Raw genomic sequence first — 24,862 nt, 5'->3', positions numbered from 1 at the left:
AAACTATTCATTTCTCTCAAAGCAGGAATACAAAACATATTTCAAAATTCATCCATTGTTTGTAAGAGTATGAATCAGATATGTTGGCCTAAGTGGAGTCAAATAGAAGCATGACTTTCTGTCACAACTTCCAGAATCACATAATAATGGATTTCATTATTGTTCTACCAGAGAGGTAAAAATAAATAAAAACAATAATAAAGCTACCTGCCAAAGCTTTTCACATTAAGCAACCTTTGATTGACTAAGCATAAAGGTGTAGGTGTTTGTAGATTGTGAATCTCAGAAAGAGAGAATTTTCTTTTCTGTCATTGGAACAATGAAGGGATAGTAGAAAAGAAAGTTTTTGGAGGGAAGAAAAAGGAATTGTTAGGCCAGAACACCTCATTTCCCCCGCAAAGATCCACTATCTATTTTTTCAACTATAAGAATAGCTGAGAATCACAGCAATAAAGCAGATTTTCTTGAGGAATGAGAGGGAAATTATTTATTTTTACCCTGCTACATTTTTATTTTATTTTTCAGAAAGTAAAGCAGTATTAGGAAAAGCAATCAGAGAGTTCCAGAATAACATCTTACTTTTTCCATTACAGAGAAGAATGCAAATGTTCTTTGCTCTTTATGATTCCCTGTTAAAGGACATGCTATATGTATTATATGAAAACATTCTTGAAAAATAGCTGTCAGTAACAGCTCTTTTCACCTCCTGTGCTTTCCTTTGTTTTCTCTTCTTCAGAATTACATGCATTGCTCTATATTTTGTACTCAGAACACAGTTCATGTCAGTATTTCATAAATTTAGTTGTGTAATAGCTTGGAATTCACGGTTTATAAAACAGTTAGATATGTATACTAACATAGGGATATAGAGCTATATGCCTGATGATAGATGTTATCAAACCTATTCATAAAAAGCATTTTTTCAGTTTAACCTCAGATTTTGTCAATGTTTATCCTCGAAAGTCTGTGTCAGCACCAGCATTAAAGTAAATCTAATTTTTAATGCGATTTGAGTTCATTTTATGAGACATTGTATAAGGTGAAGTATGCATTATTTTATGCATACTTGTAATGGTGTCTTTTAGAGTTTAGATTTCATTTTATTTCATTTCATAGTGTTATTTAACACTTGAATTGTCATGGCCTTGGTGCGTTCTGCTGTTTTTGACTTCAGCTTAGGGTCTATAGACCTATTTTTCTCCCATTTCTTCACAGGCCTGTAACAGTTTTTCTGCTTTGTTTTTACGTCTGTTCTTCAGGGAAACTACTTTTTCAACAGGATTGTTTCAGAATAGTTCAACAATAGTATCAGAAAAATAAACAGTGAGTTTGTTTAGATGACTATTTTGTAATGTTGCTCTTATTCTAGGGGGAATGTAGAAATTATAATATTTTTGCACATTCCAGTCCTAATCACTAGTGTTTCTTTTAAGAACTACCACGCTTGAGGGAATTCATCTTGCTTACAAAAGTTCAGGATCTCAAGAAACAATTGCCAAATCCCTTATGATTATCTTCTTTTTTTCTTTTTCCTTAGTGTTGGAATTCAGGCTATTCAAGGCCCAGAATTTACACTTGACTGAATGAAGGCCAACCTGGATTTTCATGGAATATATTAGGGAAGCTATGTAAAATAAGGCTCTAGTGGAGAAGCAGTAATGAAAACACACATACTTGTTTTACTTTACACTGGTAAATTTATTTATTTATTTATTTAGGTACTGAAGAGGGAAAACCCTGTTCAATACAAGGCCTCTGGGTTTTATTTTGTTTTGAAAATTGCTTACCTTATTTAGCTTTCTCATTTTCTTAGAAAAGTCAGAAGTTGAACTATTTTCTGCATGATTGCTGAATGCTTAAATCAAGTCCACAATACATTGGACTTGAATAACACAAACCAAAGTGGAGAGTTCAACTGACGTCTAGAACAGATAAATGTTTGAAATAACAGCAGGTTAAAATATGAATGGTTGATGTTTTTGTCTTCAATTATTTCCCCTTTCTTACGTTTAAGTTATTGGCAAAGAAATGCTGTGTCCTATGCATAGAAGGATATTCTTACCATTGGAAAACACTTCTAATACCTTGGTACTTGAAAACAAGTCATGGTGGACATGCAGATTATTAGCACATTTGAAATCATAAGACAGACATGTTTTTTTTTCCAAATGCTTTGGCTGAATCAAGTAAACAAATGAAACCTGAAGATTTACTTTTTTTTTTAGCTGTGTTCTGTCTGTTTCCTTAGATGCAAACTTACCAACCAAAATCACATGCTTTTCATGTTGATTTTTCATTAAGTTTTTTCCTTGTCTTTGTATCTTCCATCAAATTTAAGTTCATGACTGGAGAACTGGCTTCCCATGGCTTGGAGAGATATATTCTTCACTGGGTAATAAACTGTCTGGGTGGCCAGGCCTGGAGAGTGATGGTGAATGGAATTGCATCCAGTTGGTGTGTTGGTCACTAGTGGGATTCCCCAGAGCTCAGTATTTGGCTCAGACCTGTTTAGTATCTTTATTGAAGATCTGGACGAGAGCATTGAGTGCACCTTCAGGCAGTTTGCAGGTGACACCAAGGTGGGTGGGTTGATCTGCTGGAGGGCAGGAAGGCTCTACAGAGGCCAGTGGTATGGGCCAAGACTCCAAAAGGCCAAGTGCTGGGTCCTGTGCTTGTGTCGCAACAGTCCCATGCAGTGCTAGAGGCTTGTGGCAGAATGGCTGTAAAAATGCCCAGCAGAAAAGGACCTGGTGGTGCTGGTTGACCACCAGCTAAACCAGCTAAGCCAGTGTATGCCCAGGGGGCCACCTTATTTAGCTTTCTCATTTTCTTAGAAAAGTCAGAAGTTGAACTATTTTCTGCATGATTGCTAAATGCTTAAATCAAGTCATCTTGGCTTGTATCAAGAATAGTGTGGCCAGCAGGACCAGACCATGATCATCCCCACTGGACTCAGAACTGTTGAGGGCACACCTCAAATCCTGTGTTTAGTTTTCAGCCCCTCACTACAAGAAAGACTTTGAGGTTCTGCAGTGTGTCCAGAAAAGGGCAGTGGAGCACAAGTCTGATGGTAATTGGCTGAAGGAGTTGGGGTTGTTTAGCCTGGAGAAAAGGAGGTTCAGAGGCGACCTTATCGCTCTCTACAACTGCCTGAAAGAATGTTGTAAGTGGGGATTGATTTCTTCCAAGTAAAAAGCAATAGGAAAAGAGGGAAAGACTTCAAGTTGCATTGATGTTTGTGTGTGTGTGTGTTAGATTGGATATTAGGAAAAATTACTTCACTGAAAGAACAGTCATTGGAACAAGTCCAGCAAAGTGGTAGATTCATCATACCTGAAAGCATTCAAAAAACCATAGATGTGACACAGGAGGACGTGGTTTATTGTTGAAGATGGCACTGCAGGGTTAACAGTTGGCCTCAGTGATCCTGAAGATCTTTTCTAACTTTAATGATTCAGTGGTTCTATGGAAAACTGATTTTTAAAAGCATTACACTGTCTGTATTTTCTAGGTTGGTGATTATCCCTCTAGAAGTCTAAATTGGACTGAAGCATCTTCCTCCCTCTCACATATTGCAATAAAGAAAATAAACTGAAGTTAGCCAGAATTATCTTAAATATTAATTCAGATCTGAGAATAGGAGTAGGGCCATTGCTGTATACCATTAGATTCTAAAACTGAAAATTGAGGAAAAAACTAATGCTTTTTTCATCTGCTGTTTCTAATGGTGTGTATTGTCTTTTAAGGTGTCTGTTGGATATTGTTATAAGATTACACATTATTTTGAAATAAAAGGCATTAAATAATCCCTGTGAAATTTGCAAGAAAAAGGTTTCCTTTTTATGAAAACACAATATTAATAGATAATAATGTTAGAAAAATTACTCTATTTACTAAGCACTTTTTGTCAGTTGTTTTATTATACATTTATTCAGTATGATGCATGACTTCTCATTTTTATAGTACTCAAGCAAATGCCAAAATAAAAAGGCAAATAGTCCACTTAGAGGGGGATAAAAAGGAACTGAAACAAACCAAGTAAATCCCACACCTTGAAAGTCTAAAGAGTTTAGTCATTAGCACTTGGAATGCTTTCTGTGTTAGCTGCAGGAATTTCACGGTGCTGACACAACTTCAGATGGTGCACTTAACTCTTGCTAAGTCATTTGCACATTTTTATCTGTTTCAGCTGGCATCACTGCCTTGGAAATCTTCAGTTTAACTTTTATCAGAGCACACAGGTATCAGGTTACAGAAAGTGTGCCTGGTTCTGAAAAAACAGTTTGACTTGACTGCAATGCAGAATCCATGGAATTTATGTTTTTTTTTTCTTGCTGAGTTAATTTGTGGTGTTCTTGTGGTGTCCCTGTGGCTGTCGAGACTTCTGCCTATTCAAAAAAGTTCTTCAAGAAGGGAAATGTGGGAAGGAAGGTCATATAATTCTTGTGGGGATGAGAAGAGGAAGAGGGAGGAAGATAGAAGTTCAGTACCTGCACATTGTCAAGAAAAAATCACTGCAATAAAGTTATGCTGAAAAAATAATTGACTATGTATACTGATGAATATTGTTTATACTGTCTATTAAATTCAGGAGGAAAATTAAAAATAACTGTAAAGGAAATAAATAGCATTTTTTCAAGGTACTGGGCTTTCCACCTCCTTTTCAAAAAAGGTGCAAGAGCTCCAAAAAGCTTTTCTAATACATTATCCATAATTTTTCTGTTTTCTAGAAATTGTAGTGCTAATAGAATTCTGTGAAATTCGTTTACAAATACATGTGTAGCAATGCTATTAAAATGTTTTTTAGCTTTAGTTGAACATTCAAAAAGTGATCCAGGTTAAATTCTGTATGAACTAAAGAATAGGTTTAAAGACTCAACAAGAAGTTTGTCTTAGCCAGTGTGACTAGAAGTACACTAATACTCAAATTCTTCAGAAATAGTTATGACAGTTAGTGGATTAAACTGCTTTAAAAGTCATTCTTATTCCTACTTGTACTTTTTTTTTTCCTCTAGACTGTAATACTGTGCTACTTCATGTGCATACAAAATGAAATTAAGACAGTAAAATAAGTTCTGCCATGACTTAAAATGGATTATATGAATGTTACCTTACAATGTGGTGTTGAAAAGAAACTCATACACTTATAATTCAGTCATGCTTGTGCATAAGGATAAATTTATAGTGTCAAGAGGTGAGTATTTTGTGGCAAACTAATCCAGTTATCCAGGTCATTCCAGCAACTTTGAACTGATGAGTCATTTCACACAGATCTCATATAGGTTTGTTTGACAGTTTCCAAAATGCTGTAAAGGCAGCGTTTAAGAATTGAGGAAAACCTATTGTGGATTATAATTTCAGTCATTCAGCTAAACTGTTTATGAGTAAAACGATTGTAAAAATTGAGTTACAAAGGCATTGCTGCTTTCAAAGGATTTGTGATTAAATATTTATTTCTGCTTCATTTAATAATTTAGGGTTGCCAAGCATAAACAGGCTTTGGTGACCTGAAATGACTTTCAATTCAGCTAAATAAAAAAAAAATATAGTAGCTCAAAATAGTTATTCTCATGGGAAAGTTTATTTCTCTAGTTATAAAGAGTAAATTTATATCTGTGTATCTAATTTTGTAGATTTCTTGAAATTACCTAAGAAAGTGTGATGTGCAGCAAACTCTTTAGCTTTATTCATGGGCATGAAAGTTAGTTTTGTTTTTAGAAACTCCATATACAACAAATACTATAACAGGATTTTTGTTTTCATTAATTTGAAATATTTCTGCTAAACTACTGAAACAGCAGACAGGGCTTGGTAGCTGTGGTGACCGGAGGTTTCAGTTTAACTTTCTGCCATTTTCTGGTGGGATGAAATGCGACCGATGAAGCAGGTGTGTGGAAGTTGTGGATCATCTAGAAATGTTCTTGTAGACAGCACTCTATTCAATAGTAGTTTAAAATTATCTTTTATGTTTTTGTGCAATTAGTTCTGTAACTTGTATTTCTTAAATGCATAGTAAGGATTATCAGTTACTATAGCCCTAGATTAATTCTTATGTAGAATGCTGGTGGTTTTTATGAAATTCTAATATTATCTATGAAAAAAGTTGTGTTGATTTCTATGTTTAGAAGGGCAATTTGTCACTAGACAGAAGTTATATCAACTAATACAAAAAACATGACTGCTGAAATATCTGACTAGAATTTTTCTTTCTGTTGAAAGCTAAGTGCTTTCTCATTCGTAAAGATATATATGATTTTCTCATAAGATTGATTTTCCATGAAGTAGGATAGGACTGTTTGTATTTTGACTTGAGTTTTCTTTTACATATTTATTAGAAGAGAATAATCGATTCAATAGCAAACTATTTTTATAAAGACTGCTGGATATAAAATTGAAACTGTATTACTCAGGTTTACCAGGAAAACTATACTTTATTCTCTTTTTTTCCCTAGGAATTATACTGCTGGATATAAAATTGAAACTGTATTACTCATTACTCAGGTTTACCAGGAAAACTATTCTCTTTTTTTCCCTAGGAATTATGTATCACAGAAAATACCTTTAGTCTAAGCACAGAAAAACTTTTCAGTTGTCACATTGCTTGACTGAATCATCTCACTCGGGCATTATTTTCTGTGAAAGTAATTACTTATATATTTATTCGAGTAGACATCTCTGGTTTTTCAGGTATTTTTTAATAGGTATACAAAAATGTAGAAGAAGAAATTTTAAATGGATTATTCATGTAGACTATTCTCATACGTCAAGATAAAGATTTTTGATACTTCACTTTTCCATATATTTTTTTTTTTCCTTTCATAGAGCAACATTCTCTTCTTAAAGTGGTCTGGAACAGCATTTTGCATTTTTATGTTAATGCCACCTAGCATTCAGTGTGATTTTTCATATTGCTAGATATTTTGGGTTAATTCTAACATCTTTAGAAAAAACTCCACAACCTTGCTGAATTTAGGGACCAGATAGGATCAGTCCTGCTCTGAAAAAAAAAAAAAAAGATAGGAGATATATACACAGTGTGTGGGGTATGTATGACATTTAACTTACTTAAAACAGCAAAATTAAGTCAGGAAAGTTCAAGCATAATTAAGATTATTTTCTTTTAGCAAAGTCCAGAGAGAAATATTATGTACAGAAGCATTATTTTTAAAACTACCTCTTACTGTCTCTAAAATATTTACCTTCTGTAGGTTGATTCTTTAAAAAAAAAAAAAAAGATAGGAGATATATACACAGTGTGTGGGGTATGTATGACATTTAAAACAGCAAAATTAAGTCAGGAAAGTTCAAGCATAATTAAGATTATTTTCTTTTAGCAAAGTCCAGAGAGAAATATTATGTACAGAAGCATTATTTTTAAAACTACCTCTTACTGTCTCTAAAATATTTACCTTCTGTAGGTGTGTTGTTTTTTTTTTTTTTTTTTTTTTAATTTTTTTTTTTTTTTTTTATCCGTTGGTGGTTTTTTTTTCCTTTCAGAATTCCACACATGTCATTGGTGTCAAAGTTTGTTAGCTACATGTCTCTGAGAGCTATAGTCATATATACAAGTGTGTTGTGTTTAGCTGTTTTTTCTGAAGGGCTTGTAAAGGTCATATCTCACCTTAATAATCTTTACACCATTAACTTTCATGTGTTTATGTTTCACACATGTAAAGGAGATGGAAATTATTAGTATCTTACTGCTTTTGTAGAAGAAAATGAATGAGAAATTCCACATAAGAAAAATACCGTGATATTCTTCTAAATATATTTTTTTCTAAAATTTGCCACTGATTAGCAGTTTGGATTACAACACACACACCCACATGCCCTTTGCTGGATTATTAATGCCTGGAAAATCTCTCAAAGCTCCCACAGTGTTCCTGTACTGGGTCTTTCTGTCATGAAAGTAGCTCACACTGGTGACCACAACAGTGCTCTGTTTAACACTGAACATTCTTGAATAACATAAAGGCCTTTTCTGTTTCCACTCTGCCCCTCTGGAAGCAGGAAGCTGGGAGAAGACATGGCTGGTGGAGCTGGCCCAGACTGGCCAAAGGGGCATCCCATTCCATCAAACATTCTGCTCAGTGATAGCAGCTGGGCAAAAGGAGGAGGACAGGCTGGGAGGGAGAAATATTGGTGGTTAAGACATGGCCCTGTTACTTCTGCTGTTTTCCAGAAGATGGCTGGGCATCTGCCTGCCAGTGGAAATTAATGAATGAATTCCTTATTGAATTCCTTCTGCATTCCTGTGGCAGTGAGCAAGCCATCGGGTGGGCAGTACATGGTATACAGGGCCAAGCCACCACAGTTCCTTAGTAACAACTGGGGAAAAAATGGACAATGTAAAATTTACTAAGAGCAAATGTTTCACATCAGTAAAACTGAAAATACTTGACATTTCTCTTCTAGCTTTCTTTGAACAGAAATGATGCTGCACTTTAACCATATGGTTTAAATGCTGCTCAATGTGTGTGCTACTTTTTCTAGTACAGGTCCCTGGGGAAGGTAGCAGAAAGACATCACAGACTTATCTGTAAGAAGGGCTTTGAAGTTAAAAACTCCAACAAAACAGTGTTATTTCAATGTCTAACACAGCAACTGAATAATATCTGGATTATGGTATGCTAGTTTTTACCATGGATAATTGAATTACCTATTTCATGACAGCTACTTGATCAGGGATGAGTTAAATTTTCTGGTTTTGATGTTGTTTCATACAGAAGCATATTTAATCCCAGGGAAAACCATATATAGCTAGCAAGGAAACAATAGTTTTTTTACTATACTATTAGCTCAAAATGGACAAATGTGTTCTTCATGTGGAAAGATTGCCAAACAGGAACAGTTAATATTATGTGACACCACAGCTAAACCTTGCTTCTTGAAACCAAATCCTAACAGACTTCCTAATTTTAACTAAGTAAAAGGAAAATTCTAGTCAATAATTTACTCAAACTTTGGATTGTTTTGATCATGTTGCTAAAACTAACCAGTTTGGCTTTTGAATAACAAAGAAAATATTTAGGTTGTTTTGTCTGACTGAGAACTAAGCTAACCCTTTGTGATATTCATAAAGCCCTATTTCAGATAAGCATTAAAATGTGTGAAAGGTTGTTCAGACTATGACCTTTTCAAAACTGCTGTCGCTATGATGCACATTTCCTGCTCTTCCTGACATTGGGTGATGTGTTTGGCAGAATAGAGGATTGCCTGCTGTGCTGCAATTGAAAAGCAATCAACCATTTGAATAAGGGTCCGTGTATCTGTGATGAGGCAAACGTGTAATTTGTTTCCTGCTTTGTGTTAAAGAAACTCTTTTTGCCACTGGTTTGGTGTTAAATGAATTATAAACATTTTTCAAAATAAAGATAATATGTGAGAAAGACAAACACAGCTAATGCTAATCAGAGCTAAGGATTTAATTGAAAGTAATAAATTGCTGGCTTGAAACTGCTCAAAGACATCAGTCTATATTTACACTTAGAGCCAGCAGTGCTCTTAATCCAAATCTATTCAGCTGTTTGTGTCAGACCTGTGTGCATTTTCCATTCCCCTCATGTGAGGCAAGTAGCATGTCTGGAGCCCACAGACCATTTTATGAATTTAATGGTCGCTGGTCAAATGTAAGGAGGGTGATTAATGAAGGAGATTTGTGCAAGGTTTAATATTGGTGATTCTTGGTGCCCAAGAATCACCTCCTAGCAGTGAGAGAGAATTGGGCAGCTCCTTCTTGCTTCCCATGAGGATGAGGGAAGCAAGGATGGTAATGTCACCTGAGGAAGCTGGCAGGTGAGGTGGCACACAGACCTTGCTTTATGGGCCCAGGACCAGAGCACTGCTCAGCACCACTGGGATGGTGAAATTGAATCTGGTACAGGCGGAAATCTGAACAGGCACCTCACTGGAGGAAAGGCTCTGTAGTGGGGTTGTCACAGGCATTTGCTCTGATATCAAACAGGTGTTTCATAGCCCTGTTAGTGAGGAAGAAAGTTAACAGGCAGGAACACGTGGAAAGCCTTTGGAATTGCAGAAAGCAAGGGTCAGGCAGCTGCTGAGCCCGCTGATGTGAGCACCTGGTGTGGACCAAGCCTATAAAGGGGTTGCTATGAGGATGAGAGAGGAGCAGGTGAAGGCTCTGGAAAGGGGGAAAAGTTTCTGCCTAATAAGCAAAAGAGATTTTTGTGTAGTTCTGGTTGTATTGTGACTTCTGCTCATTTTCTTGTGTGGTGTTTTTGTTCTTGGTCTTCAATTTCATTCAAGTGAAGGAGGTATGATTTGATTTTTCTCTTTTCTGAGGAAACTAAATTCTGTGAATTCTGCTGAAGATGGCTTCTAAGTGCTGGCAAGAAAAACAAATTCGTATGATAAAAGATGCTAATCTGACTTTTTCTGGCTGACAGATACACTTTTATGGGAGGTTTCAGTACTTCAGGTTAAAAGCTAGGCAATTCAGCATTTACAGAGCTCCCTGATATTACTTGGTATTATTTTGTTCTCCTTTGTCTTACTGTAGTTTTGTAAATTATTTCCTGTAAAGGTGTGGCACTTTCTCCTAATTTGTTCCAACTTACCTTTAGAGGGCAATAAGGAAGTCCCTTTATTTGAATAGAGACTCCTTATTCTCTTAAGTGTATTTAGGCTTGATTCTAAGGTTGAAAAAATCCCGTACAGTCATAAAGCCTGTGTCAATTTCTGTTAGTTGGTCTTCACTGATAAATACTGAGTCCACCAGAAGACCTCAATCACATTCTCTGGAGGTGTAAATCTTTACAATACTTGCAGTGCCCCTACTGGGAAGGAGAGAGGAAGGGTAGATGTGTGTCTGAGGGCAGAGGGGGAAGGCATGAAAGAAGGAAGGAAAGGAGACTACAAGACCCAGACAAAAACTTACTTTACACACAGGCAGAATAGAGTTTTGTATGAGGCACTGGACTTTTCTTGCCTGGAGCTAAAAGAAAACCATGCCACAGCAAGATAATGGTGAGCTGTGTGTATGGTTTTCTTTCACTCCTACAGGCAGGAGCAGGGCTGTGGGCTGCAGCTCCTCATCTGCCCCTGCATGGCTATGGGGCTTTTGTTTGTCCTTGCTTCCCACCCGCCCATCTTTGAGCCACTAGTTCTCTTAAGTTTGTTAAGATACGTGTTACGTGGTGGGAATTCATTACTATAATCATTATATTGGCAAATTTTAATTTTTTTTTGAAATTTACTCTCAAATAATCCACTCTTTTCTTTACATTTTGTCCTCTGCCCAAAATATTCCTAAGCAAAATAAAAAAGTCTAAATTTCTGAAGAATTTAATATACCAAGAGTCCTGGATAATGAGTAGTGCAGTGAAATAAAAAATTGTTAAAGAACTGTTGCTAAAATGCTACAGTTCAAAAATAAAAAAAGTCTAAAGCTTTAATATTTATGAGCAGATTCTCACAGGTTGTCCTGGGGTCTTGCTTAGTGTTAATGCCCTACAAGTCTTAATGGTAGGTGGTGATAAATCTTATTTGCCACTAAAACCTGAGACTACACTGAATACTTACTAAAATAAGGATTACAGTCTTGGTTGGGCCTTTCATAGATAGTGTATTAAGCAAAGGTACAGCTGTAGAGGTGGAATTGTAATTTAAAGAATGGTTTGAAATAGAAGAGAGAGGAATGGGACCACAGGTCTTTTTATCCCAGAAATTACCATCAGTTGTTTGCACACAAAATGCCAGTGTATTGTCTTGAAAAGTAGCTACCACTTTGTTTTCCGTGACACGTGGGTGATGCAGCAAGTTAGGGGTAGAAGCCATGGATGTAAATTATGTTGTTAGGGAAGTAAGAAAACAGACTGAGTTTGTGAGAGAGTGCTCAGCACATAGAAAGCCTGTGTGTGTGTGTGTGTGTGTTCCAGCCGCGGGCCAGCTGTAGAACATGGTGGTTCACACTCTCATGAGTTTCCAAAGTTACACTGTGCAATGTTTCTCTAAACTGATTAGATAAAAGGATAAAGTATCTCTGTGTATTTCTGCGAGTCTTTTGCATGCTAAAACATCAGCTTAATTCGCAGATGTAAACGAATCAAACTGTGACCTACAGCTTGCTCAATTGTGGATGCTGTTGAGGTATCCTTTCAATAGGCAACCTGTATGATGAATCCCAACTGAAAACTTGAAACTGTTTTTTTTTAAAGTTAAAACTATTTTACTTTTTCTGCTGTCTGAAAATAAAAACTTCTGCCCTTCTGTTTGGTATCTGTTTGGAGTTTTAAATTTCAAGAGGATCTGAAAAATCAGTCTGACTGCTTTAACTGTTTTGGGTGTAATACATTTTTAGTGATAGTTCTTAAAGTGAGTTTTGTTTTTTTTTTTTTTAACTTAAGGCTGTGATAATTTGAATGTTTCTTGACTTATTTTCAGATGGAACAAAGTACATTTTGTTTCCTGTAGTACTTAGACCCGCTCAAAATGTGTAAATATGCTACTTTTTTAGCTGAAAATTCAGAGTACATGACTGATATGGGTACATGTTTCCCTGTTTTTGTGTTGTGGCATTTGACAAATTTAGACTTGCCTATCATCACATAAGCAATAACAATTGCTGGAAAAATATTTGCATTCATGGCAAAAATATTTGCATTTGTCGTCTCAAATGACTGGCTTTCAGTCTTTTAATATTGAATATGTTGTGCTGCTTACCTTCTCAACTAAATTACTGAATTATGTCTAAATATGGCATCCTAAGTTTTTCTCAGGCTGACTTACTTTCTAAAATGTGTGCTTAGTTAGAACAAGAGCCTTCTGAAACACTGTGTTTGTGATGATGATGGTGTCCTGAATGGGTGCTGCACCCTAAGCAAATTTTATCCCAGGAGACTTAGCTACACTGACATTCAAGAAACCCAACCAAACAACCAAAAAATCCCCTAAAAAAATCCCAACAAAGTGGAAAAAACTTGACCCATTATTAAGGTATCAAAAGTATACCTCCAATAATAATGTAATAGCATCAATTTCCTGATGTTGACTGAAATAGTCAGCCATTCATGGATGGGCTATATGTCACATCCCATATTGGTTTAAAATGTGGTTTATTTTACCTGTAGCTTAGCAGCAGTTCTATTCCAAGATTAAAATTATGGAAGTGCCTGTTCTGGAAACAAAAAATAAAATTCAGGAATTACCAAATATAGTGATTTTTTTGCAACTTGGACTTGAACAATGAAAAGCAGCAGAAATTGATTTTACTTAAGCTGCTTTTTGGTTGTTAATTTGAGGTTTTTTTAACTTATATCTAAATCTATTTCTTGGTATTTCTCAGTACCTCTTTAGATTGATTGATTTGTTTACATTTTCATAATTGGGTGCATATTTGGTTGAAATTTATGGTTGTGAGCATTTTGTCACCTGTTTTGGAATTGCATGGATTTAATGAATTTTTTTGCTGTGAGTGATCTGGTAATCTGGTAACCACAGTTTTGTGGTGCTTCAGAGTACGCTTCTGTTTTTTCTTTAAATATGTGCTGTAAACACCACATAGCTGCCCCTTCTCAGTGCAGAACAGTGTCTGTTAAACGTGATAAAACTTGTGGCTACAACATAATGCTGGCTGAAGGCTTTAAATTGTATCTGGAGAAAGAATCCTGCTTCTCTCGAGGTCAGTGGGAATTTTACCACAGACTTCAGTTGAAGGAGTTGCATATGCAGTGATGTATGCAAATTTATGTATTGTTTTGGGGTAGTTAATGGTGTAAAATGAAGACATATATAAAATATTTCATTATAAATACAGTTTTTCATTAAGGCAGAAAAGTTGCTTGTTTATTGCTGTACATAATTGGTATATGTTGACAAATACCAATATTATAAATATCAATATATGTAATGTAAATTATTCTCCCTTATCTGAAAGGTGTTTTGCATTCAGGCATCAGATTCAATTATCGTGCTAAGATGAAGTCCCAAGAGACATCTTAAATGAGTTCTATTTGCATAACATACAGCACAATACATTTTTGAGTCACCACACACCTCTCAATAATTCAGAGCAGTTGTCAGATGGTGTTCTGAGATCTTTATCTTCAGTCCAGAAAGCATAAATAATAATGCTGTATGTACTTTGTCCTCAGACTGTAACAATTCCATCACTTCAAAGAAGTTCTTACATTCTTACATTCACATATAATGTGAATATATGACTTGTGCTGTAAAGCACTCTTGGGTACTCCAAAGCTTTATTTGAGCTTAGGTTTAGTACAAGAAAATAAGGGAAATTGGAAATTGCATTAATTTCTGTCAGTCGATGTTTGTTGCTCACATATAGTGGTGATACAATGGCACAAGGAGGAATACTTTCAAAAACTTACGGGAAAATTTAATGTTGAATAGGGTTTTCCTGTTTCAGGTCATTTTGGTGCATGGGTAGGTAAACCCACCATCAGCTGGGTCTTCACATTGTGTATAAAAATCACTGTGGCTTAGTTATATCAGCCATACAACACCTGAGGTGAATATGTAGTCCTCTCAACTTTGTGCTGAAATTGTTATCAAGTGATATAGTGAGAGCATGTCATTAGAGCCAAATGTCATGCTTGCGTGCTTTCTGTAGTACATTTGTCTAGAAAATTTGTGCCGTGTGAGAAAGTAAGAAATCAAAGCGTGGTTGCCTAATAGACCCATAGGCTTCAGAAGAAAAAGTGGTGAGATTTTATGTCTGCTACGGAAGAACATAAATTCTCAGTAGCTTGAAGAAATATGCATCAAGCCATTGTATTGACATGTTAGCATTTTGCTATGCAAAATGAATCTAGAATGATCAAATTACTACCAAATTATGCATTGTGATTTGCTTCTTCATGTATTTTTATATGGATTAGCCAAGGATGGATTCAGCTAGGATGTGAGGATAAGGAAAGTATTGCAAGGAATTGGAATAACAGGTGTTTATTCTGGACATTAGGAGTACAAAGCGAGAGAATAAAATCAAGTAACTGTGAAGGGCATTGTCTATTCTGGCATTTGGAGGCATTTTAGTATTTTTATACATATTTTATGACACAATTATGTTATCAGAAAACCTATGTATTGATAATTGCAGTTGACAATTCTGCTTTCATATTCACATCTTTTTCACGTCATAAACTAACTCTTGCCAAGAAGACAGTTAGTTCTATAGCAGTCAAAATGGAAACTGGGCATATAATTAGGAAATAGTACTGTGCGCTGAACTTCCCCTTTCACCAAGAGATGTGCTACTGACAACAGTGCTTATCTTATATGGTGGCAGCAGCACAGATAGGATAGAGAGCAGACACATGGCTTTGGTAGCCTAATATAGACAATCCATTTCCTTATTTTAGGAGCAGAAGGAACTGAAAGTTGTGGCCAGCAGAAACTCCTCTATTTCTACTGCAGCAGTTTGAAAGCTCTGTTTGCCATCCAAATCACATTTGTCATAATTGAAATACCACTTAGAGGTTCATGTGACTCCTTCTAGACACCATTCACTTGATATATCAGTCGTGTTTTTCCATGCTCTGTTTCCTGAAATGTCATTGCCACCTCAGAAGTTTTGTCATTTTTTGTTTAAATTCTCCATATTGATTCAGATCCCTGGTTCTGCTTTAGTTATTCTCATGGATCAGTCTCAATGTGTAAATGTCTATTTTGTCTGCCTGTCAGAGTTTGTGGAGCTTCTGGAAGATGCTATCAATCACATGGTTTAGATTCAGGTAGCACAGAGTTTGATTCAATCCTTATGGGTCCCTTCCTATTTGAGACCAGTCCTATGGTCTAAATTCTAAAGAATACATTGTTCTATTGTACGCAACAGTATAGCAATCTTAAGGTGACAAACTTCAATATACATTGAAAAAATAATGATTTACTATGAATTTTTTAAATGAAGAGTAACTCTTGTTACTAGATATTGTTCTAAATTAGTTAGTGTTTGACAATGATTAAAAGTATAAAAGTCATGATAAGGAGACTAAATTTTTTAACATGAGGCTGGCCTATATTTAATATTTATCAAGGATGTAACAAAAGACATAGTCTCACTTCATTTACTCAAGTCAATCCTTTTTGTATCTTGCATGCAATTAAGCAAAATGTAATTATTAAATACAAACTTTCTGTTTTCCTCTTTCTAAGGGTATTTTGGTCACGATGGCCATTTTGGATCATGTGAAAACAAGTACTGTGGTCTGGGCAGGCACTGTGTTGTGAATGGGAAGACTGGCCAAGCCGAGTGTCTGTGCATGGAGCACTGCAAGCCACATTACAAACCTGTGTGTGGGTCTGATGGAGAATTCTATGAAAACCACTGTGAAGTGCACAGAGCTGCCTGTCTGAAAAAGCAAAAGATCACCATTGTACACAATGAAGATTGTTTCTTTAAAGGTAAGCATGGCTGAACAATATCTGGAATATTGCTATCGGGTATGTGTTTTCAAGCTGTTCAATTAAATCTCTGTAGTGTCTGCACTGAGTGTACAGTGAATACATGACTTGAAATATTAATACAGTAAGTACTGCACTCCAGAGATACCTTATGGATTTTTTTTCCCTTTTGTTTATACTCAATGCTCTAGGCATTTAACCTGAATAAACCAGTTGTCTCTTAGAAACTAATCTATGGCAGCTTGCCTTACAAATGTGGTGCTGATCTCATTCATCTAAATACACTTATATCCCAAAGCCTGAAGGATGTTAATCTTTGTTGCAGGAAAAATAGAATTTAGGATTTCAGAGGAGTTTTGGAAGGTTACAGGATGTGTGCTCATATTTGGTGTTGAAGTTGATAGATCAGCAGCTTGTTAATGGCTAAATGGGTCTTTCTTGCTTTGAATTTGGATAATGAAAAGTTTACCTGTGTACTCATCAAAGCACGCAAGATTAATTACTTTTAAATCTTTTGAATGCTGATATGCCAGCCCAAATTCTGAGAGCTACACCTTATGCTCAGCATTTTATGCTGACAATGTCAACAATTGCAACATGCTCTTTTTTTGTATAATTTGAGCACACCTTGCAGGTTTCTGGATCTCTGCCAGTGCAGACTTTGAATATTTATGACTGCTTTGACAGATTTTGAGTGTGTTTTCACTGGTTAAAAAAAGGTGGATGGCTTTGGTGGGAGGGGATTTTTTTTAAAAAAAGGCCTTTTTTTATTAGTCTTTTTAGTGCTTCCTGAAAACATGATAAACTCAGCAAGTTCATAAAAAAATGCTGAGGTACAGGTATCCATAGGTTAAACTGGATAACTGGGGATGTGGAAATCTTCTAACAGGAATCCATATATAAGTAATAGCAAAAGTTTAACTTCGTTCAGACTAACTCTGGACACTGTATAAAATTGATATATCATCACAACATATAGGCCTTAAGTACATAGCATGTGTTCTGAGGTAGTGGAAGATAAAAATGGGATTCTAGGAATATCATATATAGTAGGGAATGGTTTGTGCATTAACAACAAAACATGAATGCTTCCATCTTAACAATGACAATCTCTTTAAAAAAAATTGATGATGCAGTAATCTGATAGAAGACATGACAGTAGAAAACCACAGAATTTTTAAATTTATGGGGCTAATTTCAGTTCTTTAATATGGTATATACAACAGAAATGATTTCAGAGCATGTGTGGGAAAAAATATAGCATTGCTAGATTTTTTCACCTTAGAAAAGGAGAGATTTATTTATGGAAATGAGACAGTACTTCAGGTAGAAACATAACCCAAAGGTTGCCTTAAGTTTTGTTGGCTCATCTGTATGTTTTAAATGTACCATGCTTCTTTCACACTTGTTGTTGTGGACAATGGAGTATCTGAATGATGTTCAACTTCAGACACCTAATTTAGATGCTGGATTAAAAAAGTTAAAAAGTAGATTTTTCTTTTAGTCAATTACAGTCTTTAGCAAAGAGCTAGGGTATCTGACGGACTTGGTCTGTGATGCCACCTGAAAGCTGTTATTTATCAAGATACTCCAGTTTTCTAGTTTGGGCTATAACTACATGCCTAAAATTAAAGTAAAATATTTCATTTTCCTTCTTCTTTCTCATCTTATGTTGACTTCAGTAGAGTTAAACATATGAGATGGGAACAGTTATTTTTCTTTATCTTATTTCATCTATATGGTCCTTATCAATCTCAATTTCTTCTATGTTAATTTCACCTGCTTCATTGCTGTAGTAGAGCACAGTGCTGTTAAAGCATTGCTGCCTTTTGTGACTATCTTCCAACATCTTCTATCTTTTGTAAATATCCTCCAACATCCACTATATCTATGTGGTACTGGAGGCAGAAGATGTCATGCTATTTTTATATGATATCTTTCTTTTACAAAACATTTCTAAGCTAGCCACTAGTAGGTTGCCTTCAATAAAGCTGAAGGTTCTGCCAGTTACAGGTCAAAAATATTAAAAAGCTAATAGGAAAAACCCCTTAAGAGTGCTTCTCCTGGATAGAGAAGGTGAACCCCATCACTACTGATGGTGTCAGAAGGGCACTGCCACATGTCCTCCTTGTTAGGAGCACAAGTGATCTCATTTCAAGGAGCTGCTTCTGAGACCATAAAAATTCAAAGAAGATCAGAAAACCAATATTCTGAGTGATTTGTTTAGGCTTTTACAAAATCCTTTAGAAGAGGCTAGTCTGAACTGGGGCAGAGTGTGAGGGGAAGGAGTGCCTGCAAGATGCTATTACATGATAAGGTAGTCACTGTCAATAATGACTATATAAAGACTACTTAAGTATTTTTAATTTCTGGTTCAGTGCTAATCATTGATTTTCATATCAAACTACTGTGTGATTAGCTGCCTTTTTTTTGGTTTTTGTTTTTGTTTTGTTTTTGTGTTTTTTTTGGTTTTTTTGGTTTTTTTGGGGTTTTTTTTTTTGGGTTTTTTTTGTTTGTTTGTTTTTTTTGTTGGTGTATTTTATCTCTAACAAGGCCATGCTTTGAGGTATTTGTGTTTCAAATCCTCATATTGGGTTCTCTGTTCTCTCCTCTTCAGGGGGAAATATTTCTTGATACAGAAATTTTAACTTTTAGATTGGGTATGGAGCTCAAGATGAGAGGAGCTGAGAAAGACACCTTATTTAGATGAGTAAGCTTACCAGAAAACACTAGTATTCTGCGTCTGGAGAACAAAATTTTTAAAGCTAATGTTCTATATACCCAACTAACATTATAATAGTAGCTAGGTAGCTATAGTTATTTGAATAATACATCTTGTAACCAAATGATTTATAGTTGATCTCAAACATCGTGAGTTCTACTTAATGGTTTGAAAATTGCCCTTTCAAACACTTACATGCTAAGTGGAATTTAAAGATTGCCTTGCGAAACCTTCTTTGGTTTATATGTTGAAACTCCATTAAGATCACTGAGAAATGTGTGCCTTAGCTAAGCTGTGCATAGAACACAGATAAAAAGCATCAAGACCTTCAGAGAGAGCAATTTCTGAAACATTTGATAAATACATTTTGAGGCAGTGAAAGCTGTGTCAAAGCTGTACTCTGCTGACATGCTGATTTTTAAACTAAAACTTCAAATTCTGATGCATTACCTGCTTTATATTGTAGCTTATTTATTTTGAGATTGGACTACTTCCTTTCCCCCTTTTTTTCCCTTTTCACGTGCTATCTTTATTTCTTCACACCAAATTAAATCCCACCTTTTTCTGAGATATGTGTGGAACACATGCAAAACAGTAATTGAAGTTGAAAGTTTTTCCTTGATGATTGAGACTGTTATGCAAATGTTACATTTTTCACACGGATCAAGATAATGGCCATATTAAATTAGGAATTAGTTTTCCTCCACTCCTATAATTATTCCCTCAGTTACTTATTGGCATGTCATGATGCATCAGACACTGAACGATTTTTCCTACTGGCTTGGTTAGATGTTTAGATTCCAACTGTGACCCTGAGAGTTAGTCAATAAACTGTCTCAATTTCTTCTCATATAGATGCAAAATGAATTCTACAGAGAAGCTAATTACTTATAATCCCCTTTTCTATGAATTTAAATTAGATCTATTTTGTATACCTGTAGAGTCCTCTATTTCCCTCAGATGAAGTCCAGTGTCCTGTAATTGGATGTTTAAGAATGAAAATTCTGCAATCACTTTCAGAGGAGCTCTAAAGCCTGAATGATCTAAAAAAAAAGTAAAATATTTAAGATTATTCTAATAAGAGATTAAAAACGTTCCATGACAAATTCATCTTGTATTTTCTATGCACCCTATGTTTCTTGTATACTTTACATTATATTTACTTCCATACAGTGATACACTCAGTCATTATGGCAAATGGCGATTTGCTTTGAATCTTCAGGAATGTAGCAAATGCTCCTATATACTTTGAATTTTGTAGAATGTTTGTAGAATAAAATTTACTTCATATGTAAGCTTTTTACTTATATGTAGCTTCTGTGACATCCTTATGTTAATAACATTATTTTAATCTCTTATCTTTTTTTTTTTGTCTAATTTTCATTTGGTGAATATTTTAATCTGTTAAAAAGTCTATGAGCTTCAGATTTCTTACTACTATTACTAAGATATCTAGATATCTAAAGACTGCTATGACATTTGCTTTTCCCCTGAGTGTTCCTCAAAGACAAAGTAGAAACATGGGTTGGAAAGCTTGCTCCCAGTACTAAGCTGTTCAGGGAAGAGGATAAGAGCTGACTGTGAAACTGACTTTCAAATTACTTATTCAAAATAAGTATGAGGAAACCGGAAAAAGTTCAGAAGACGTTAGCAGGAATGACCAAAAAGAGTAAATGCCTTAAAAAAAATATGAAGGCATCTTACAAAATCATCAGGGCAACCTAAGAGTGGATGTGAGTGGGCTGCCTTGTATTCCAAGAAAAGAAATAAAAGTTATGAAATAAGAAAGCAGGAACAAATTCAGAGCAAGCTTTTGTGTATTGTACTTTTAAAATGTTTGTTTGTGTTTGATTTGTGCCCTAGGTGATCTTAGATTGGTTCTTAAAGTATTGACACATTAATTTAGAAGCACTGACATTTATTTAATCTTACCTGATGTTCATATACTTCAAAAGCAAGCATATAAGTCTCTGTCATTTTACCAGTTTCACTTCTAGAAATATTTCATCTTGTCTTTTATATAAATCTTAAACACATTATTTAAGTTTGATCATTAGCCATCGTTCAAAAGAAATTAGGGTATGTTAATCTGAATATCAATCCAGTGTTTTCATTGCAAGAGAACTTTTTTCTAAGATGTATTTGCTTTTTTACTTTGGCTATCAGTTGGCTTCTCTATTGAAGTTCTTAAAAACATCATTATACATTCTTTCTAAAAGCCTGAATTTCTGCATCTAACATCACCCTTAAGGATGCTGCCAATAAAATGTCAAGCTTCAGTAATCACTCCAGAAGTATGTTCAACACAAGCTGTATTGTGAAAAGAAATCTGAAAAAATCTTTCAGAACTCGAAGTTTCTGCTTGATCTTAGAAAGAACATTTGATCGCGCATAGGAATTAATAGACCTGGATTACTAATCCAGCCTATGATCTACATATCTTCCCTTTAGTGCAACACTTAAGAAATTAATATTAAATCCTGAGTTCATGCAGATATAGCATTAGTAATTGCACATTCACAGAATGGTAAAAATCACTGTTAATGGCAGGTGTGCTGCTTCTTTCAGCACTTTGTTGGAAAGTGATGATCTAACCAATAGAAAGCTGGATCTTTTAATACCCTTTGAAACCATACTAAATTTTAGCACTGTTCCTCTACTCTGCTTTCCCCACACAGTTCTTTTTCTGAGTTGCATTGCTCATGAGATTTGGAAAACTGCTGATTTTTCCTCCAATATCTCTGCAAGATTTGTCTCAAATATCTCTCTTAAATTCCCCAGTGTTACCTTAAATTGCTTCAACTAACTGGCACGCGAGGCCAACATATGTAATATCTGCTACTAGATCTGCAGAGTGAAGCTAAATTCAAGGTATTTATGAGAACATGCATATAAGAAGCTTAATTTAAAAAGTGAACATTCAACATTCCCTGTTTCACTGCTGTTGGTGATATTCTTTATCTCTGCATCTAAAGTCTTGAACTCTACTCTCTCTTTCCTGCTTTGCGTTGAATTCAAACCTCTGAAATGTTGGATGGGGCAATAACAATGGGGCAACTCCCGAAACAAGTCATGAATATAGATTTGGCTTTTATTGCCTGGCTAAAGATATACTGCAAAGACATCCTTTATTTTCAGTGTCTGGAACAGTCCCAATCTTTGTATATAGATGCCTTCAATGCTGGGATAAATCTATTAATAAGCTCTAACCTATTATGTATTCTACATTCACATAGTGATGAAGAATTAGTGTTCTCTAGCTAATCTCTGTACAAACGTAATGAACTTTAAAATTTCTTGTAAGATCATCACTGCTGTTTGATACCACACTAAGAAATGGGTCTATGGACAGATTTTCACTGGTAGAAAATTGTAAAACTTTTAGTTTTTCTAGTAATGGTTTTGAGTCTGTTCAAAGAAGCTGTATTAACCTGAAAGCTGCATTCTCAAGTCTCTGCCGTGTCACTGAATCAGACAACCAACATTGTTAAGTGTTCTTCCTTGGAGATGCTGAAAATGTGACTGGATGTGGTCCTGGGCAACCAACTGAAGGTGGCCCTTCTTGAGTAGGGGAGCAGCACCAGATGATTTCTTATGGTTTCCTTCAACCTCAACCATTCTGTGGATAAGCATCTCTGAAAGACACATCCTTAAACGCCGTCAGCCTGATTTTGAAGAAACAGAATGTAGCTCAAGGTGCTAAAATTCAGCCTGTAGTTTCTGTTACTGTTGAGGAAGAATTGGAGAGATCAGAGGAGGAAAAATCAAAGTAGAGTTCTGGCAAAGTGCAATTAGTGGATAGAGTTCTGCTAGTGCCCTCCTTTCGAACCTGGTAACTTGGGCCTGTGGATAGGGCAGTGATACTCATGGGATAGAATGTTCTTTGCTCTCCTGCTTTTTTCAGTACTGTCAGAAAATTGTTGATGTGTTGCTTGCAGTAGAAGGATTGTAGAGGTATAGTTCAAATCATCTCTCAATTTCTGTGCTCAAATAGCCTCTGTAAGAATTTCGGGAAAAGGCCAAAAAAAAAATCACACAATTTTTTTTTTTTTTTTGTATTAAAATAAATATTGGTAGTGCCTAGTATTAAGGATGGCAAATGTTTTTAAAACTGGAAGAAAACAGGTAACCCTAATGCATAGTGTTGTGACAAAATGGCTGCTTGTGCTTAAAAATAAATAAAGAACTGGTTTTTACTATCAAATTGGTGGTATGGGATATTGAAAATTATTATGCAATAAATCAAACTAAATGTTTTTCATAAATTTATAGTAAATAAAGGAAGTCTTGTATTCAGGCAGCCATTTAAGTGAGAAACATAATTTTTTAAGTTTAGAGTAAGTAAAAAGTCTTAAACTACTGATCATTGGTTAGGCTCATGAAAAGTTTAAAAAGTTTTAATTAAATAACGTCAGAATTACCATTAGATCTTGTGGGAAATTTTTCTGATGGAACATATTGTTGGCCTTTAAAAATCATTAGCAATTGGATACATATACAAGGCATTGGCATGATATTTGTAATTCAAGTTGGCTAGTATATGGTATACCAACTTAAAAAAACCCATATTTTCTTTTACAAAATCTGAATATTTTGAAGAAAAGTAGGCATGCAAAAATGATATTTAATTTCAGTTTCTGGCTCTAGTAGCTAATAATGGATGGAGTAAGTAAATTTACAGTGGATAAAACCTGTAAGTAAAAATCTTTCTCTTGTGGTTTGCCATTTAGTCTCTTTTAATATAGGATAGTCATGGGGTTTACAGGAAACTAAACCAGAAATGTAGCATTGCCTTTTCAGGCTTATTTTCTTGTTTTTAGTCTGTAGCGCCCTAGTGAATCCTGAGAAATGAAATTGATTTAAAGAAACTTAATCTACTCAGTTGACAGTAGCTAGTTTAGGCAAATTGTCAATATCTGTAAATATTTTTCAAGTGTGTATTTTTTCAACTTTCTTGGAATCTAATTGTGCAGAATATAAATAATGGAATGCAACAGCCAGATGCTTCCAAATTACATTTCTTAGTAGAGTGCAAACTAGATGACTTCCAGTTTTTCCCTTTGATTTGTCTCATCTTGTGACAAGAAAACCAAGAAAGCTTCCTGCCATCGTGCTTGTGATGGCAGCTCTCATATTATTATTATGCTTTTAATTTTTTAAGTTATAGTATGAACACATATTAGAAGCAACCAGAAAATAAGTAGCCTTAAATTCTTTCTAAAGGAGAAGGCTTGGGCAGTATACTATGTCCATTGTGTCACAGACAAGAAAATCAAATAAATAAAGTAACATGACTTAGATGAACATTGTATATATTCTATTTACTGCCAGGACTTAGCAGTTTTGATATACCTTAGTTAAAAAAAAAAAAATTATACCACTGTAACCAGAGTTTATAATGTTATTTCTGTAACAGAGAACATTGCAAGCAAAAGATAATAATTTAAAGTTTGCCAGAGACCTATAATCAGTGATTCAATTACAGCATTTTTTGTCAGGGGATTGTTGATTATATAATACTCCTTTTGACATAAACTGCAATTAAGGTAGATTATATTATCAGACTTTATCCTGAGATAAAACAAATGTGGCTCATATTTAAATTTGTATAGAATGGCCCAAAGAATCCTCCAGAGGAAACTGATTTTAAATTATTAATCTCAGAAAATCAAAATAGTTAATTTTAGCCTCATTCTAATTCATTTTTCTTATTGTTTGACTTTGAACTTCTCCCTTTTGCTGTCATTGAAACCAGAG

At 35.1% G+C, this 24,862-nt stretch overlaps 1 protein-coding gene across 1 annotated transcript in view; it reads left to right on the top strand.

The window, feature by feature from the left end:
- Positions 1-24,862, top strand: part of FSTL5 (follistatin like 5) — a 248,185-nt gene that overhangs the window by 45,355 nt on the left and 177,968 nt on the right. The window contains exon 3 of the mRNA XM_041427999.1: positions 16,135-16,383. Within this exon, the coding sequence (XP_041283933.1) occupies positions 16,135-16,383 (249 nt within the window). The remainder of the gene's footprint in view (positions 1-16,134; positions 16,384-24,862) is intronic.

The sequence above is a fragment of the Onychostruthus taczanowskii genome, unplaced genomic scaffold, assembly GCF_017590055.1.
Source record: "Onychostruthus taczanowskii isolate IOZ18803 unplaced genomic scaffold, ASM1759005v1 scaffold12, whole genome shotgun sequence".
Lineage (NCBI taxonomy): Eukaryota > Metazoa > Chordata > Aves > Passeriformes > Passeridae > Onychostruthus > Onychostruthus taczanowskii.
The sequence above is the reverse complement of the archived record's forward strand: the minus strand, read 5'-3'. Positions and strand labels throughout refer to the sequence as shown.